The sequence below is a fragment of the Thermothielavioides terrestris genome, chromosome 1 (assembly GCF_000226115.1).
Source record: "Thermothielavioides terrestris NRRL 8126 chromosome 1, complete sequence".
NCBI classification, from domain to species: Eukaryota; Fungi; Ascomycota; class Sordariomycetes; order Sordariales; family Chaetomiaceae; genus Thermothielavioides; species Thermothielavioides terrestris.
The window spans coordinates 8,681,776-8,698,241 of NC_016457.1; the positions used below are offsets into that span (position 1 = coordinate 8,681,776).

At 58.5% G+C, this 16,466-nt stretch overlaps 8 protein-coding genes across 8 annotated transcripts; 4 read left to right on the forward strand and 4 right to left on the reverse strand.

The window, feature by feature from the left end:
- Positions 1–374: 374 nt before the first annotated feature.
- Positions 375–857, forward strand: THITE_158372 (uncharacterized protein; the record flags this gene model as incomplete). Its single annotated transcript, XM_003650741.1, has 1 exon — positions 375–857. One exon carries the CDS (start codon positions 375–377, stop codon positions 855–857), a length of 483 nt encoding a protein of 160 aa, XP_003650789.1.
- Positions 858–1,008: 151 nt separating this feature from the next.
- On the reverse strand, positions 1,009–2,698 carry THITE_2110605 (uncharacterized protein). The gene has a single exon (XM_003650742.1). It carries the CDS (start codon positions 2,559–2,561, stop codon positions 1,512–1,514), a length of 1,050 nt encoding a protein of 349 aa, XP_003650790.1. The 5' UTR covers positions 2,562–2,698; the 3' UTR covers positions 1,009–1,511.
- A 2,544-nt stretch (positions 2,699–5,242) lies between these two features.
- THITE_2018417 (uncharacterized protein) lies at positions 5,243–5,998 on the forward strand (the record flags this gene model as incomplete). The annotated part of the gene is made up of 2 exons (XM_003650743.1): positions 5,243–5,761; positions 5,915–5,998. Coding segments are annotated over 2 exons (603 nt in total), but the record flags the coding sequence as incomplete, so codon positions are not given.
- A 452-nt stretch (positions 5,999–6,450) lies between these two features.
- Positions 6,451–9,182, reverse strand: THITE_2110607 (uncharacterized protein). Its single transcript, XM_003650744.1, has 7 exons — positions 8,455–9,182; positions 8,271–8,374; positions 8,053–8,199; positions 7,863–7,973; positions 7,450–7,781; positions 6,964–7,368; positions 6,451–6,862 (listed from the first exon to the last, which is right to left on the reverse strand). Exons 1-7 carry the CDS (start codon positions 8,742–8,744, stop codon positions 6,680–6,682), a joined length of 1,572 nt encoding a protein of 523 aa, XP_003650792.1. The 5' UTR covers positions 8,745–9,182; the 3' UTR covers positions 6,451–6,679.
- Positions 9,183–9,219: 37 nt separating this feature from the next.
- Positions 9,220–10,329, forward strand: THITE_116042 (uncharacterized protein; the record flags this gene model as incomplete). The annotated part of the gene is made up of 4 exons (XM_003650745.1): positions 9,220–9,377; positions 9,644–9,736; positions 9,779–9,791; positions 9,889–10,329. 4 exons carry the CDS (start codon positions 9,220–9,222, stop codon positions 10,327–10,329), a joined length of 705 nt encoding a protein of 234 aa, XP_003650793.1.
- A 307-nt stretch (positions 10,330–10,636) lies between these two features.
- On the reverse strand, positions 10,637–11,653 carry THITE_2094539 (uncharacterized protein; the record flags this gene model as incomplete). The annotated part of the gene is made up of 2 exons (XM_003650746.1): positions 10,637–11,006; positions 11,223–11,653. The coding sequence occupies 2 exons, from the start codon at positions 11,651–11,653 to the stop codon at positions 10,907–10,909; spliced, it is 531 nt and encodes a 176-aa protein (XP_003650794.1). The 3' UTR covers positions 10,637–10,906.
- Positions 11,654–12,986: 1,333 nt separating this feature from the next.
- Positions 12,987–14,490, reverse strand: THITE_2042114 (uncharacterized protein; the record flags this gene model as incomplete). The annotated part of the gene is made up of 2 exons (XM_003650747.1): positions 12,987–14,369; positions 14,431–14,490. 2 exons carry the CDS (start codon positions 14,488–14,490, stop codon positions 12,987–12,989), a joined length of 1,443 nt encoding a protein of 480 aa, XP_003650795.1.
- A 303-nt stretch (positions 14,491–14,793) lies between these two features.
- Positions 14,794–16,328, forward strand: THITE_2110616 (uncharacterized protein). The gene is made up of 3 exons (XM_003650748.1): positions 14,794–15,455; positions 15,558–15,910; positions 15,965–16,328. The coding sequence occupies exons 1-3, from the start codon at positions 15,238–15,240 to the stop codon at positions 16,180–16,182; spliced, it is 789 nt and encodes a 262-aa protein (XP_003650796.1). The 5' UTR covers positions 14,794–15,237; the 3' UTR covers positions 16,183–16,328.
- Positions 16,329–16,466: the final 138 nt, after the last annotated feature.

A 16,466-nucleotide genomic window follows, 5' to 3' on the forward strand; every position in this document is an offset into this window, starting at 1 on the left:
GGGGGAAAGCGTAGTTGGATATGGAGGACAGACAGCTCGCATTTTGTGGTAGCCTCGTTGAGAGTCGCTCCGAGGTAGGCTGGTTGATTGGATGAATATCAGAGGGCCATTGGGGGCCGTTTGGGGCCGCTGGGGGCCGTTGGGGGCCGCTGGGGGCGTTGCCCACCTAAGCGGACACAAGCTTGGGTATGTATGCATCAGCGGCAAGCGAGGCATGCCGGCAGCGAGCATTATAAGTTCGACGGCCTACGGAGGATATCTCTCTTGCACGTACTTCGTCAGATCTTCTCTCACTTGTCTTTGTTTGCTTTCCGCACTTCCAGCTCCAAGGCACCGGATCCTCAAGTCAACAGCATTTGAGAAATCATTCCACAATGGCGTCATCAGCCGAAGAGACCTTGAGAGCGACGATGGAGAAGACGCTCCGCAAGTTCCTCGACGGCTACGTCGACGCGAGCACGCACCAAGACGCCACGCTGGTCTCGACGACGCTGACGGCCGAGTGCAAGCGCAAGCTCGCGCCCGACAGCGTCATGGTGGCGCTGGGCGCGCCGCCGGGGCCAGCCTTATCCGTCAAGGAATACGAGCACATCTACAGCCAGTCGCTGCCCGTGGCCAGATCGGTCAGCGTCGACGTGACCCACCTCAGCGTCGACACGGGCAGCAAGACCGGGGCCGCGCGGACCGTCTACGTCAACAGGTACATCGACGGCGAGGAGATCGTGCTGGACATGGCCTGGTTCGTCAGCTTCGCCGAGGACGGGGAGAAGGTCTCGGACATCTTGCAGTACGTCGACGGGCTGGAGTTCGTCAAGTGGGAGGCCAGGGCCAGGGAGTTGTTGGAGAAGCAGAAGTAACGGTTAGGGCGGGTGGGGACGTGAAGACTGCGATGGTAGGTAGCTGCAGACAGTGTCTTTGCCGAGTGCCGAAGTCGACGAGCGTTGTGCCGCATACCTCATAGCCACTCTTTCGGATGAAGAGCCACCACTCTTGCTGGTTGTTTGCCACTCTCAATGCTGATCATGAGTATGCACGCAGGGAGATTTGTTCCATGACTTGTTGATAGACATTAAATGATTTAACGAACAGACAGGATGACCACGTATCAGCGGCGTTTTCAATCCGTTTCACCCCAATCCTGTAACGAAATGATGGTTTTACCCTAAATAGTGACTATTACCATCCCCGAATTATTAGAAAGATTAGCAAAGACAACCAAACATGCAGGTATAGCCTGCCAAGCTTCCATCCAGTCTGTTCCGGCAAAGAACCCAAAAAGCTGCAATGCAGGGGGTATAGAACGCCGAACCCAATGAGGTACGCTGATGATGTTTTTCCAGAGATGCCGTGATGCTGCCCGTGATGCCGAGAAAAGGAAGAACCATTGCGCCGCCCGTGCAAGATGGGGAGAGGAAGATTCCACCCTGAAGCGCCCGCCGGCAGCCCTCTCGCCGTTTTCGCCATGGAAAACTCCATCCTCCATCAGCTCAGCTGTCCGCCGCCCGATCTCCTCAGCGGCGCAGCACGCTGAACCACCAAGACCTCCACCACCTCGCCGGCCTCCCCCCGGACTCAGCGGCCTCCTTCTTCTCCCCGGCGCCGCTGCTGTCCACCCCCCCCTCGGACGACGACGACGACGATGATTCCTCCAGCTCAAGACGGTACCGCACGACGCTGCCGCGGTCGTCGTCGAAGCCGAGCCGGCGCCGGCTGCGCGGCACGAAGCAGTCCGGCACGACGTGGCGCACGATCCAGCCGCGCACGCCCTTGCTCGCCGCGTCGATGGCCGCGTACTCGAGCCGGCGCGTGCGGTCGCTCGTCCAGTAGTGCGTCGTCTGCGGCGGCAGCGGCGGGGGGTACGGGTACGTGCTTGGGCTTGTGCCCGTGCCTGCGCCCAAGACAGTGGTTGGTGATGGCAATGGCGACGGCGACGACGTCTCGGAGCGCGTGGGGTAGGGGTAGAAGGAGTAGTAGGTGTTGGTGGTGTTGCTGCGCGCGGCCGCGGGGGGGCATTCTGAGGGACTGGGCAGGGCCAGCGGCTGGGGCAGGTCTGCCTCGTACAGCGCCGGATCGGACGAGGTGAAGAGCGGGAAGTGAAAGTACGTCACGGGCGTCGGCTGCTGGTGATGCCCGGAGCCGAAGGTGGTGGTGGTGATCCTGGGCGGGGAGAGAGAGTGACGGCCGTTCCGGCCAGGCCTTGGGCGGCGGTGGCGGTGTGGCCGCTTCTTAGGTCGTGAGGATGTGGGCGAGGAAACAGATGCCGAGGAGGAGGTCTGGCGACCGGAGCACATCGAGTCTCGTGGGGCTATCGACTCGTACCCCGAGTCTTGGCGACGCATTTCCCTGGTCGGAGGCCTCTGCTCCTTCGTTTCCGAAGGAGTCACTGGCTGTGGAGGATGAATAGTCGACGGCTGGTGATCGGGCTGGCATGGAGAAGGCTCGGGTTCGAACAACTCGAGGTCTTGGAAACTATGGTACGTCGTATCGCTCCGGGCCAAACTCACCCTCGAGTTTGGACGGTCGATGGGTGCGGGAGGATTTAGGTGGGAGGGAGATGCCATGGTTCTCTGTGAGGCGAGTTGAACACTGATGCATCACAGCGGAAGCGGCTCGGGGAGAGAGACTCTAGCGGGATCCAGTCAGGAAGGGAACGAGAACAATCTCGAAACGCGGGAGAAGCGCGATTCTTGAATTCTTTTCAAACTGTTGGAGGGGTGGGGGGGTTTAGTGGTTCCAACGGCAGAGCGGAATCGGACGCAGAAGACCCAGATTTGCCGTTGCCACAGCGAGAAAACCCTGGGTTCGGCCGGCCCAGGATCGAAGTTGCGGTCAGCGAGCCGATCGATCGGGTGTAAACAACCGGCTCCCGAGTGGATTGGAGTGTGGATAGTGCATGCGATTTTCAAAGACGCTTGGAGGGGTGGCAGGCTGCAGGCCAGCAAATAGAAGCCCCCAATGGGGAGTCTAGGCACCTCAAGCCAGTCTGCGATTGGCGCATAGCACCGGGTTAAGACTGGTCGGAGGGGCCAGCCGTGCTCCAAACTGCAGGTCCCGACTCTTTAGGACATGCAGGTGACCTGGGGTTTGGGGCCTGGGGCTTGGGGCACGAGAATGCAGCGCGGTCCGAAACTGTGTAGCCGCACGGGGAAACGCTTTAACCATGGGTTGAGACGGCTGCTTGCCGGGGATGACACGAGGACTGACTGGATCGGAAGGGAGGGTCTTGGCGAGAACTCCAGCAGCGTTCGAACAAGAAAACCACTCTTTTCAAAGGCTTCCGCCTGGTAATGTCCCCAGCTGCGAGGCGCTCAGATCTGTTGAGAGGACTAACAGGCGGTCAGCTAGTGTACAAGCCGGCTTCTTCCCCATCCCCATCCCAGGGGAGCGAACAGTGGAGAGTGGAGAGTCGAGCGGTGTGTTTGCGACAGGGCACGCATTCAGTTTCGAACGTGTGCGCCACCTTTGACCCCACGTGGGACCTGGCTTAAGTAAAGATCGCCCGGCGCCGGCCCGACCCCACCTGATTTGGCGGCTCTAGTTGATTGGGGAAGGGGGTTAGGGAGGGGTAGAGAGAGAGAGAATGGGGAGTGGTAAAGCGAGAAAAAAGAAAAATACAAACTCGAGACAGGGAACAGGTAAAGGACATCGAAGCGTTGGGAAGTGAGTGTACACTAAGACTCAAACGCCACTTGCAGAGCTCAAATCGTGCCCTTACCTAGTATAGACAGTGTGTCATTGAAATCAAATCAGTTCCCAGAATGGCAAGCGGGTCCAGAGACGCAAGCGAGAAGCGGGAAGATCCGGTGTCAGGGATGTGCAGCTCGCTCGTGGACGGTGGATGGGTAGGCAATCCAGAAGCTGGAGAATCCAATGAAGAACAGAGGCGGTCTGGGGACGCGAGAGTTAAGTATGCGAACGTCTACTCTACTGCTCTGTTATACACCTATCCATGGTGTACGTGTACTACGACAGTGTCACCGGTGACAGTGATGGGACTGCGGCATGTGATCGCGCCAGCACCATTCTCTATCACACAAAACACGAAAATGCTCGGCTGTGACAATGCACTTACTTGGCTGTGGCACAGCTGCTCTTCACATGCCAACAGGTTGCCAGCCAGTCGTTTCCCGGGCCGGCTTGACGCCTTGGCTCTGCTATGGTGTTTCCCTGCCAATCAACGGCCTTTGTGCCGAGACAGGCGCCGCTGACTGCGTGCTTTTTCTTTCACGCGTTCTGGGCCAAAGGAGACTCAACGCTTCTGCCAACCCAATCAGGCGGCGGCAGGTGACCATGCCACAGTCTCATCACAGTCAGTCCTGGGACTGCCTGCCAACAACCTGGGTGGGAGAATCATGGGATTGCAAATAACCTAGCCAGGCTGGATGGAGTGTTGTTGAAGAGCAATCAGGCTGCGCAGTCGTTTTTCTGTTTGTTGATTATTTTATTCTCTTGTTCCTTTTTTTTTTTTTTTTTTTTTTTTTTTGATTTCTTTTTTCCTCATTTTTTTATCTCCCTTTTTGGTAAGGCAACTTGCCTTGCTGGCCGACAAGCCAACGCCGCAGATTGGAGTTTGTTTGACTTTTCAAGGCAGGTCTCTCAGAGTAAACTTTTAGTATGTGCAAGTGTTCGGATGGCAGTCCTGGTGAGGGCAGGGAACCATGTAAACCGCATGTCCTACGATCTTCTCCATGCAAATTAACATCGTATGGTCTTCCGGCACTCGTTAGGGAGAGCCCGCTGTTGTTGCTGCCTAGGGTCAGATCACAAAGACATTGTCCTTGCTTCTACCCCACACATTGTAGCATTCGCTCACCTCCTATCTTCTTTGTTCATAAATGCAGGGCGAAAGGCACGAAAGAGCGAGCCAGAGCCACGGCAACTATTTAAGCACGGGTCTCCTAGCGAGTGTTACAAGTTGTTCACACGCTCCTAGGATCTCTACAGAGGGCTCGCTCGATCCGTCTTTGTGTCTGCTTCCAAAAGCCAAAAGAGCCTTTTGAACAGGAACATTGGCTGGAACCGCTGCAATACTCTGCCTCAATCCCTGCTCTGGTCCATGACGAGTGGGTAAGAACCGGCTCAGACCTGATTAACCTCCTTTTGGCTCGCTCCCGTCATGGCAGCAAGGGCTGTGCGCAGGCTCATTACAGAGCTCTACCAGGCGTTTACCCAGCAGCAGCGCGAGGTAGGCAAGCAGGAACAGGCTGTTGAGTTCTTACGCGAAGCTAATGCTGTCCTGGACGTCGAACGGCTCTCGGACGTCACGATGCAGGAGGAAACAGAACAGCTGGGAACCGCCCGCGGCATCCTCGACGACTTGAATGATCGGTTGGGCTGCGCGATCGAGCTGTGGAGCCACCTGACCGATGACGAGAAGAATCTAGAGCCTCCGTCACCAGCTGCTCCGCCGCCGCAGCGTGTCGTCGAAGACGGACCCGCCCTTGCGCAACAGAGCAGACGCCAGCCAAAGTACAGCGATCCCGCAGTGGGCACCACAGCCCGCTACACGCACCAGTGGGCCGACTGGGCTTCGGCCCCGACGATGCACAACCCCTCGAAGCTCGACCTCCAACGGTCCCAGGCCCCGGCATGGTGGTGGATGCAAGAGCAGGACCACTACGGGCTGTGCCAGCCACTGGAGCAGGGACAACTCGAGAGCTCCGCGAGGGCAGCTCAGTTCAACAGGGCTCACGCACCGATACCGCAACCGCCGCCGCCGCCGCCACCGCCACCGGCGCGGCACGGGTCGTTTGCCCAAGAGGTAAGAAGCGCCCAGCGTTGGCATCGCCCTCACGCCACTTCCCTGCCGCCCATTTCCGTTCCTCTCGATTACGATGTGCCGGACGTCAGGACGGCCATGTCCTGCTCGGATGTCTTTTGGATGGACGATGATTTTGACCCTTTCTTTTGGCAGAAGAACCTGCGTCCGGGAAACATCTGGACCGACCGCCCCCGCTACCCCATCCCGGACGACGATGAGATCTCGCCCCGGACGGTGGTGTTTCCGCGTGAGACGACGACGGCGGGGCCAGCCAGCGCCGCTGATGTGACGCATCGTCCCGGGAAGAAGAGCCTGCTGGTGGGAAGTACGGACCCATCGGCGTATTTTCCACCAGCTGGGGCGCGGAAACGCGACTTCAGAACGCTCACCGGGCCGGGTCGTCTGTATCTTCATTGACGATCTAACGCCAAAGACGATCGAGGGGGGCTTGTTCCAGTAACGAGGGAAGCTTGTTACAGTAACGAGGGATGCTTGTTACAGTAAGCACTCAAGTGAGGCACTGAGGCAGATTGACTGTAGAGGTGTTCTGGTTGTCGTCGTTTACACCAGTGGTAGGTAAGTATCTCGGGGGTTCGGGTTTCTGTCCCCTCAACAACCAGTTACGGAAAGACGAAAATGAATTTATCATGAAAATGGGAAAAGAAAGTAACAGGACGGCAGGAATGCATGGCAACAATATACGCCTTCGGTCCAAAGTGACGGGTATCAACGGCAGCATGTATGCATTGAAGCTACCTATGCAAGTATGAGCCATTTTCCGCAGAACTTCCACATCTCATCAAAGTGATTAAAACAACATGGCCAGGTCGTTACGGCCTGCTCTGGCTGTTTTGCAGTACGTTCCCGCAGAGCATCGGCTGGCGGCTAGAACGAAGGATAGAACATTACGACGCTCCCTTACGACTTGATCTTCTCGTCCTGCTCGACGTTGGCGATCTCCATCTCCTTCTCGACCTGGTTCAGGTCCACGTGAGCAACGGCGTCCTCGCCGTCGAAGATCTTGGCGATCTCCTCGAGGGTAGGGCCCTTGGTCTCAACGAAGACGAAGTAGATCCAGACCCACTCCACAAGGTCCCAGAGCTGCAGGGTAAAGACACACGAATGATCAGTATGCTGCACAACAACGATGCCAAAGCAGGCGACCGCAACGGAAGGGAAAACGAGGAGGGAGGGAGCCTTACAGTGTAGAAGAGGCAGAAGTTCCAGTGCGCGGGCAGGTTGTCCCAGGCGAGCTGGTTGGTCTGGCCGCCGAGAGCCAGGGTGGCCTGCACGGTGATGTTCATGATGAAGACGCCCTTGGCGCGGAGGTGGAAGGGCAGAACCTCGAGCGTGTAGGCGACCAGGAGGCCGGAGAAACCGATGTCGTAGAAGATACCGAAGACCCAGACGAAGACGATCTGCGCGATACCGAATCCGTTCTCGTGGTTGGTCTTGTCGTACATGGCCGCCATGATGGTCCAGAGCGTGAAGGCGATAACCATGCCCGAGATGGCGGTCAAGAACAGCGGGCGGCGACCGACCTTGTCGACCATGAAAGCAGCGATGAGGGCGCAGCTCAAGTCGAGCACAGTCTTGCCGGCCGAAATCTGCAGCGGAGGACGACAACATCAGCAAGTGCGCGACGCAGAAGGGGCATGCATAGCCAACGGTCGCTCGCTAAAACTTACGCCCAGCTTCTGGTTCTGGTCGGTGATACCGGCGCCCTCGTAGATGAGGTTCATGTAGTTGGAGATGACGGCGTTACCGCTGTACTGGGAGATCAGGCCGACCGACACGATGATGGCAAGCCTCCACCGGTTGCCCTTGGTCTTAATGAAGTCGAGGTAGCTGGACTTTTCACGGGCCTCCTTCTCGAGCTCCAGGGTCTCGCGGATCTCGCGGTATTCGAACTGCACGGTCGAGTTCTGCGTGTTTCCGTTGGCGTGGTACTTGGCCAGGACCTGCAGGGCCTCCTCGTTGCGGTCCTTGGAGATGAGCCATCTGGGGGACTCAGGGACAACTGTGTGTTTTGCGGAGATGACAAGTCAGAGACTGGGGCTTCCGCCGGTCCACCTCGATGGTGGGGAGAAACAAAACTTACACCAGATGAAGGCAAGCTGGCACGCCGACGGCGCAATCTGGATGAGGGTGATCGACCGCCACGACCAGTTGCTCGGGACGTAGGACGTGCCCCAACCGATGAAAGTGCAGACTGTTTGGGGAGAGTAGACCAGTGGTCAGCTCAGCCGCTCGAGGGAGAACCAATCACGGGATGAGGTTGGTTTACTTACGCAGACTGCCCAAGTTCCACAAGCAGTTGTACACAGCGGTAACCGGGGCACGGTGCTGGGGGTGGATGATCTCGGTCAGGAGCATGGGAGAGGCCAGCTGCGAGAGCGAGTTTCCGAAGCCGAGAATGCAACGACCAGCCAGGAGCACTGCAGGCCCATGGTGAGCGAACGACCACGATTCGGGGCGGAGGCTGCAGAAGCACGGGGGCTGAACTCACTGCCCATGTTCTTCGAGAACGTGTTGATAAAGCCGCCGACAATCATAAAAAGGCATCCAGCGATAATCGAAGGCTTACGGCCCCATCGGTCCGTAGCGTACGGGCTGCGCAAAAGGCCATCCTCGTCAGCGAACGTCCAGTCACGACACACTTCCCTGGTTTTCATTCCGAGGTCGTCGCGTACACGATAAACATGGAGACAATGTTGCCGATGGTGAACATGTTCGTCAGCAGACCCAGCATGTTCTTCTGGTTGTCGGCCGTCCCGACATGGTCGAAGTAGTTCTCCCAGTAGTCGAACTGCTGCACCGTGTTCAACCAGGAGCCGTCGTAACCGGTCGTGGCAGACGCCACCATCAGACCGAAGCACGACACCAGGTACAGGCGGCGCAGGCCGGGATCCTTGTACCAGACGACATGCTCGAACTGAGGCGCCTCCTGGGCGGCAATGGCCGAAATCTCCTTTCCGGGCATGTTGTTGTGACGGCGCGCCCACCAAAGTGTGTTGCCCTCAGAGGAGTGGTGTTGGCAGAAAAGAAAAAAGGTAGCAGAAGCCGGGACCGGTGGCCCTTTGTAACGGCGCTGCGGATGGCCTCGAGGGAAGGAGGAGGGGGTGGGGTGTTGAAGATCGACACGGTGAGAATGAAGAGCAAACTGCGGGGATCCTTTGGAGAGGATGAGGGAGCTTAACTATCCGTCAGCGAGGATGGATGGCCAAGGCCCCCAGGCGGTTGAGCCAAGCATTGATGTGTGTATGCATTCGGCTGGATGGAACACTGAGCCGGGACCCGTCGATATTTTACAAGTAGACCGGGGGGTAACAATTTAGCCTGAGCAGTAAGCGACCGCGAGCCCGGTTGGCGGATATCTCACAGACTCGCAATAAAGCATTCACAAGCTAACTCGTTTTCGCGGCCTGCGGGAAGGATGGGAGCATTGGCACGGGGGGATGGGAGCATTGGCAGGGTGCCGCGATCCCGTCCCCCTGCTGGCTTGCTGGGGGGTTGCTGGATTGGACGGGGATGCCAGGGAGAGCTCAGGCCAGGGGTTGCATTCTAGCGAGGGCGTCTGGTCGCGGGCCGACGAGCCGGCGCCTCCGCCCACCCCGTTGGTTGGTTGGCTCGTTGGTTCTCTCCCCAGAAAAAGCCAGAGAATGGAGAGAAGCCAGAGAAGCTCCCCCCCCCCCACACCGAATCATGTGGAGGCCCGCGCCTTCCCCGCTGTTCCCCGCCGTGGGCCCGGCGCCTTGCCCAAACTGAGACTCAGCTCTTGGGGCAGCGGTTGGCGCCTAGATTCCTCCCGCCCTCCTTGCGGAGAAGAAGGGAAACGACAGGCCCAGCGCGGTTTAGACGCCCCCACCTGCCTCGGCGCAGTGTTCCGAATATCGAAGGCGAGAAGCGTTTCGCCATCGAATCTTCGAAAGCCGTGTGGTCGCCAACAGGACGACCGTCAGGCAGCTTTGCTGCGTGAGGTGTGGTGCAGACAACCGACTACACTATAGTCGCTAGTGAAGGCCTGCCGGTCCGTGGCGAGGATGGAAGGCAGAAGGAAGGCAGAACTGGGACGAGACGAGGCATCGTGGTCGCCGCAATACCACCTAACTTACACTATCATGCAGCAGTGTGTAACCCCGGATCTGGGTCCCCCGCTTGGGTCTAGTCGTGTCGTGGCGGGCCGGCGGCGGCTTCTGTCTGGCCTACGCGACGTTGGCTGGCTTCGTCGAAGCAGGCCACCATCGCCACCCAAGCCAGCTGCTGCGCTGGCTCGATGCACGAGATCGAGCAACCCCTGGACGCTACCGGGGAACCTCGCATTGGACGAGGTTCTGGAAAGAGACAATTCACGGCCTGGGCACTGCTCGCGTCCGGAACGTCTGCTCAACTGCGACGCCAAGGCGGCGGCGAAGGAGCAGCCAATCCAGATTCCCGGAAACAAGGAGCCTCGTTCGAAAGAGATCGAAAATCAGCCAAGACGCAAGCATCGGCGTGGCCGCGGCGCCCTTCTGCTCTTCACGAAGGCTTGGCCGCAGATCATCACGTGGGACGCGGCCCATGGTTAAAGTATAAACAGCATTTAGCATTTAGCCGTGTTGACGGTCTAGCGTACACTAGGTTCTAGAACCCGCAGCCTACCCTGTTGTGATCTGCCCCGAACCAAGAAACGCCCCGCGTTGGGGAACCCCCCAGGACGGCGGGCTTCTTTCTCCGCAAGTTGTCCGGACGGAGACTGTGCAAGACCACGCGACACAACTACACTACACGTACACGTGTCAGGCAAGGCACGCACACCGCAGGAGTTCAACCGAACCGACCCTGGGTCACAGTCGGCCGCGAGCAGGTCGTCTCTTCGCTACAACACCACATGGCGTTACTACAAAGTAATGTACTTGGGGTAGTAGTCCGACACCTGGTTCCACACTCGCCCTCAGCCGATCTTACTTGTTCCGTGGTGGCGGTAGCACTGATATGGACGCTGAATTGCGAAGTAACTGTTCTTTAATGAAAGTGAAACACGGCCAGTGCTTCATCCAGGGCGCGGATCTCCACTCGTCCGCCCCAACCCTCCCCTCTTTCTCACCCAGCCGAGCCACTAAAGTATTTAGTGCGAGACTCTGGCCAGTTTTGCCACCTACTGTGCTACAGAGCAGCGTCCACGAACGCCTGCGGCTTCTCCTGCGGCGGGTTGCGTCCGGCCCCCGCGACCTGGTTGGTGATGGACCCTCGGCCCCGTGAAGGACTTGGCGCTGGAGTCTGGACATGCCGTCGGTGACGGGAAGTTGTCGTCGCCAAGCCCGTCCAGCGTGACCGCCGGCACCCGAATCGGCGGCGGCTTGGCTCAGCTGCTTCTCCAGGTCGGCGCAGTCCGGGTCGCCGGGCGCGTGCAGCAGCCGGTTGGGGTACACGCGCATGACGACGGCGTCAGGAAGTACGCAGTAGTTTAAGACTCAAGTACCAGAAGCCGGCCTCGACCGGCACGTCCAGCGGCTGCGACGCGTGGTCGAGGCCCTGGACCAGGTAGCCGTTGACCGAGAACGAGGCCGGCGCAGCGCCGCCCGGGCGGCGCGCGCGCGAAGTTGGCCCCCAACCCCAACCCCCCCTACCCCAACCCCAGTCGAAGCTGGCCAAGATGACGCGCGGGATGCGCTGCGCGTCGAGCAGCTCGACCACGTCGGCCCCGAGCGCCGCCTGAAAGTTCGTCGGCCCGTTGCCGCGCAGGTACGGCACGACGACGCGGTAGCCCGCCGAGGCCAGCGCTGGCGCGATGTGGGCGTAGCTGAGGATGTCGGAGGGCCAGCCGCGCAGGAGGAGCACTGGCAGTCCGGTGCACGGGCCGGCTTTCTCGAGTAGGCTACGCGCAGGCGGGAGGTTGTTGGAACTTGGCATTTTTCAGGGGCGCCAGTGGGTTGCTCTGCTGACAGTGGAATTGCCAAGAGGCCGCCACCGGTTAGGGAAGCCGGCGAGCCGAGAGCCGACGCCTCCGCAGAAGCGAGGACGGCAGAGAGAAACGGAATGCCACATTGGGGGAGCCGACTGGTCTTTGCGCACAGAAGAGCTCGGATGCTCACCTGGGGGGGAGAGCACAGGGGGGCGTGCTGCTCTGAGTTTATATACCCATTCTTGAGGTCTACTTCGTTGGAAAGCTGAGTCATGGAGTTCCCATGTTTCATCGATTTCTCATTTCCTCTCCTCTCGCGACTCCATCGCGAGCGACCTTGTCACATGGTCAAAGTACCCGCAAGGGAACCGCTTGCGGCCTGCTGCAAGCTGCTACTCAGCGAAGCCCGGTGATCGTGGACAACGCTGACAGCTAAGTACATCCAAGCAACACATTTCGCAGAACTACCGGGTGAGGTGAGCAGCGGTCAGCGAGTCTTTGTCCCAGTGGCGGTGCGACAAGTGATTCCGGCAGCTTCAGGGTTTTGGCGCGGGTTACGGCTCTGCGCTGAGGCAGGTCGCCTTTGCCTTTTAACTTCCATCCAGAACCGCAGACCAAGGCAGATCCACTAGCTTGGATCTTTGTGATTAATGATCACACTGGCCGTCAAGCGGGGAACTGTTTTCCTGTTGGGCTTGGCGCAGTCTGACCACACGTTGTTCTGAGTGCTAATTACCAGGTACCTTAGCAATCCCCAACCAGTTCCAATCTGCTCAGCCACACATCACTGTCTGTCGCCCAGTGTCCCAAGCGCGGGAGTTCATCATCCTGCTTACCCCGGCAGCGGACAGAGCGGCTGAGCGAAGGCGAGGAAGTATGGAGGCCCTTGACAGGGCATATAATTCATCAGAGAAGCGAGGCCTCGCCTGCAAAGATAGCGCCTCAACTCACTGGCACTACTAAAACTACAGGTCAAGTTCAGAAAGCGCTGTTCTTTACCACCCTGATTGGTTGGCGCGTGGAGTACATGTGCCGTGGGGGACAATTAAGTTCAAGGAGCAGTTGTACATACAAGTCCGACTGAAGAAGGGCGTGATAGGGTGCTGGCAGTAACCGGCGGCAAATAACCGGCAGTACAAGGACATGGCCCCCGACTAGTAGAACTCTATCTCGGGGACAGATTGGTTAGCACGGCATATCTCGACTACGCCTAGGCTAGGGCAGTAGGGTGTTCCCAAGGAGTCACCGGAGGGGGGAAAAGAAGGGGGAGGAAGGTGTCAGAGCCAGGGCTCTGGGGTAGAAGGGTGGAGATGCTGAGGTGACGGTGTAACACGGTCAAATTCATGCTGCTAGTGCATAACTGCCCGTCATGACATAGGCGGTCCAGAAATCGATATCCAACCTCATCCGCAAGAGATTTGCAATATCCCGCGCCATCTTAATGCTACCGACCTCCGCGATGTGCTCCAGCAAGCCAATGATCCAGCTTTGCATGTGCGTGTCAGTCGATAGCTTGCCCGCGAGGTGCAGCTTGGGGAGCAAGGTGTGGCACTGCAGTCTCTGCAGCGGCGAGAAGGGCACGCTGTTCCCCGCGCGAGCGTCGGGCAGGATGAACTGAGGGATAGATGCGCAAATTTGCCGCGTGATGTCGGCGATGTTCTTCGCAGCACTGGTCGTGCTCGCGCCGCCAGAACTGGCTGGGCCGCCTGGTTCTTGTTTCTGTTGGACTATGTCGTTCAGAATGAGGCGCATCACCCAAATGCTGTTCCGGGCCTGGGTTGCGAAGTGGGTCGGATAGACATCGTAGTAGCAGCCGAAGACGCAGGGATTTTGCCCAGACGTGTACACACGCCGTGCTTCCCAGGACGCGGGCAGTCTCTTTTCCAGGTCAGCCAGCTGGCTGTCGAAGGTCCTCGCCTTACTGACGACCGCAGCCGGCGAGGCCATCTTGCCGGTCCGAACGTCTACAAGGAAGTTCATCATGTCAGCCGTGACTGCTGTGTAGTCCCATCTGGGGCCGGCTGCAACAGAGCCCGAGTCGAGAGCTCGCCGTAGGGCCGTTAATTCCTCGGGAAGATGGAGGCCGGCGGCGGCGTAGCTGATGGTCAGCGTCTCTGCCACCCGGCTTGCGAGCTCGAAGGCAAGAGGCGTCGAGAGGTTTCTGCGTCCACGAGCTCCGACCAGCGTCATTGCGCCCCGGACATGGCTCATCCAGGTGACAGGATTCCGAACATCGCGGTTGACCATCTTCTCATAGAGGTCCAAGAGGAGCACCGACTGGAGAGTCTCGTCGGTCATGGAGGCCTGCGGATCTCGTAGGGCTTGGCCTAGACTCTGGACGGCAAGCACGTACTTCTCCCTGGCCGGCCGCATGAGCGCAGGGTTGTCGAGATGACAGGCCATGAAGGCCAGGCTCACCGCGTCCACGCTGGCGTGCAGATGATGCGTGCTGGCGGCGCGGGAGTAGAGCGGCGCTAGGGCACCGTAGCTTTTGGAGAGCCGCATGATGTAAACGGAGAAGAAGGCGTATCGGGCGCGAACATCCCATCCAAGCTGCAGCGATGCGGGGCTGGGCTGGCCAGTGGCCGCGGCCCGTCGGGCCAGTACCTTCTGCTTGGTGGCAGCGGTTTCGTCGCGGAAGGCTAGCTGGCTCGGGTCACGATACCCATGGCAAACCAGTTCGGCCCTCAGGCACTGGCCGCAACCGTTGGGCTGCAGGTCGCACTGCGTATTCGGGTTCAGCACTCCGGTATGTGTCGGTCGGCACCACATAGACTGGGCCTACCCGAAGCTTCCTCCTCCTGCAAGGGAAGCAGTTTCTGGAAGGCCGTCCTCGATTGACCATGGCGGGGCTCGTCGAGGCACAGAGTAGGGGCTTGACCGCGTGAAACGCGTGCATGCACTGGTTATTTGCCCTTACACGATGCTTCGCAACCTAACGCCGACAGTTGGGAGCGGTAAGACGCGCTTGATTGGTGGAAATGCAGAGATTGTGTAAAGTGCTGCTGGCAGTTTAGTGTAGTGTAAACTCAGGCACTGCCCGGCTCCGCCGTTGCCGTTGTGTCTGGATTCTGAGTTGTTAATAAGCGCAGCAACGGCGGCAAGCCCGGAAGGCTAACCTGTTTAGCTTAGTTACACCAGAACAGACAGGGGCAAGAGCTCCATACATACACTACGTCCAGGGACCATGCAAGTGGGCAGCTCTGCGGAAGGCTAGCCGTAATGGGCCAGGCGCAGGAGCGGAAACCTAAATGTATGTACATGCATTCGGCGTCGATATACGGATACTGTCGAAGTCAGATTCAGAACAGCCAGGTACAGGACCTCCAAACGTCCACGGATATCATAACACGTGCGGGAACCTCGGCTCCAGCAGAATTTAGGGGCCGTGGGGCAGCTCTGACGGAAGACTAGCCGTTCTAGGCCAGGCACAAGCGCGGTAAACCCACCTTCAGCGTCGATATAAGTCAGATCGATCGTCGAGGTAGAGTCCTCTCTCTCGCATGAATTCGAACCTCAGCAGATTCATTTGGCCATCTCACAGACTGAAGCAGCACTCAAACCGACGCCCACTTCTCGATACGTCTGCATGATGTCGTTCGCGTACAAGCGCATCCTCCTTGTCGGGGCCACCGCCGGCATCGGAGCTGCCTTTGCCGACAAACTCGTCCTCGAAGGCGCCAAAGTTATCGCTGTTGGCCGTCGCCAGGAGAGACTGGACGCCTTTGTCCAAAAGCACGGCCAAGAAAAGGCCAGCGGCGTCAGATACGACGTGAACGACCGAGCCGGCCAGGATGCTTTCGTCGAGGGGTAAGTAGAGCTGCAGGGTGGTGAAGTTCGATGATATCACCCAGTCCCACAGAACTGTTCTACTGACACAATTGGAACCGCGGTTTTACTTCGTTCAAACAGAATCGTAAAGCAGTACCCCGACCTCGACTGCGTGTTCCTCAACCCGGGCGTCCAGAACATACACCGGCTCACGCGCCCAGCCGAGGTCGACTTGGACGCTTTCCACCAGGAGATGAGCACCAACTTCTCCCGCCTGGTCGACCTGTCAATCAAGTTCCTGCCGCACCTGCAGCAGAAGTCATTCCCAACCGCCCTGGTCTTCACAGGAACCAACCTTGCCATAATTCCCGCCATGCACGCGCCGGCCTACTCGGCCTCCAAGGCGGCGCTCAACGCCTACATCATGTGCCTACGCCGTCAGAACGTGGCATCGAGCACCAAGATTATTGAGATTTGGCCTCCTCTTGTCCAGAGTCAGTCATAAGCCCGCCTTGCCACCCCAAAGATGCCTTGCTAAACAATCCTAGCCGAAATCCATGACTACTTGGGTCCCGAACGCGGCCGGGCCATGGGCATGCCCGTCGACGAGTTCGTCGAGAAGGCGTGGTCGCAGCTGGCGGCTGGTTCCGACCAAGTCATTGTCGGCCCCGTCTTACAAGAGGACAAGTACATGGCGGTAGTGGAGGGCCGCAGGGAGCTGTTTGAGAGCCTGTCGAACATCGTGGCAGCGAACTTTCAAATGTAATCGAGGGCCGCTGTATGCCACGGTAACTAGCTACTAAGGAGAGCTTGGCCAATGATATGGATTGGAATACGTATCTGAGGGTGGCCTGAAAACTGCAGCGCTAGTATATTCTAACTAGCGAATATGTCTTTCGAGAGACGTGAGACCTGGGTTGCACACCTTACAGCAAGTCGCACGGAGAGTGCACAACATGCGCTCGTTGCTTGTTACTTGCACCTCTACTTCGACTCCCAGCTGGCACGAAGTCCAAAGGCAGCAGACCGGACGGTGAGAGAGCCCTTTCT

Excerpts from the sequence above, each read along its gene's own strand:
- THITE_2110607 (XM_003650744.1), bottom strand. The coding sequence starts at position 8,744 with ATGCCCGGAAAGGAGATTTCGGCCATTGCCGCCCAGGAGGCGCCTCAG. Across the intron at positions 8,200-8,270 it reads GTTCTCGAAGAACATGGGCA|TGCTCCTGGCTGGTCGTTGC; the intron begins GTGAGTTCAGCC and ends ATGGGCCTGCAG. Across the intron at positions 7,782-7,862 it reads CCAGCTTGCCTTCATCTGGT|TTGTCCCTGAGTCCCCCAGA; the intron begins GTAAGTTTTGTT and ends CAAAACACACAG.
- THITE_2110605 (XM_003650742.1), bottom strand. The coding sequence starts at position 2,561 with ATGGCATCTCCCTCCCACCTAAATCCTCCCGCACCCATCGACCGTCCA.
- THITE_2110616 (XM_003650748.1), top strand. The coding sequence starts at position 15,238 with ATGTCGTTCGCGTACAAGCGCATCCTCCTTGTCGGGGCCACCGCCGGC. Across the intron at positions 15,456-15,557 it reads CAGGATGCTTTCGTCGAGGG|AATCGTAAAGCAGTACCCCG; the intron begins GTAAGTAGAGCT and ends TCGTTCAAACAG. Across the intron at positions 15,911-15,964 it reads TTGGCCTCCTCTTGTCCAGA|CCGAAATCCATGACTACTTG; the intron begins GTCAGTCATAAG and ends AAACAATCCTAG.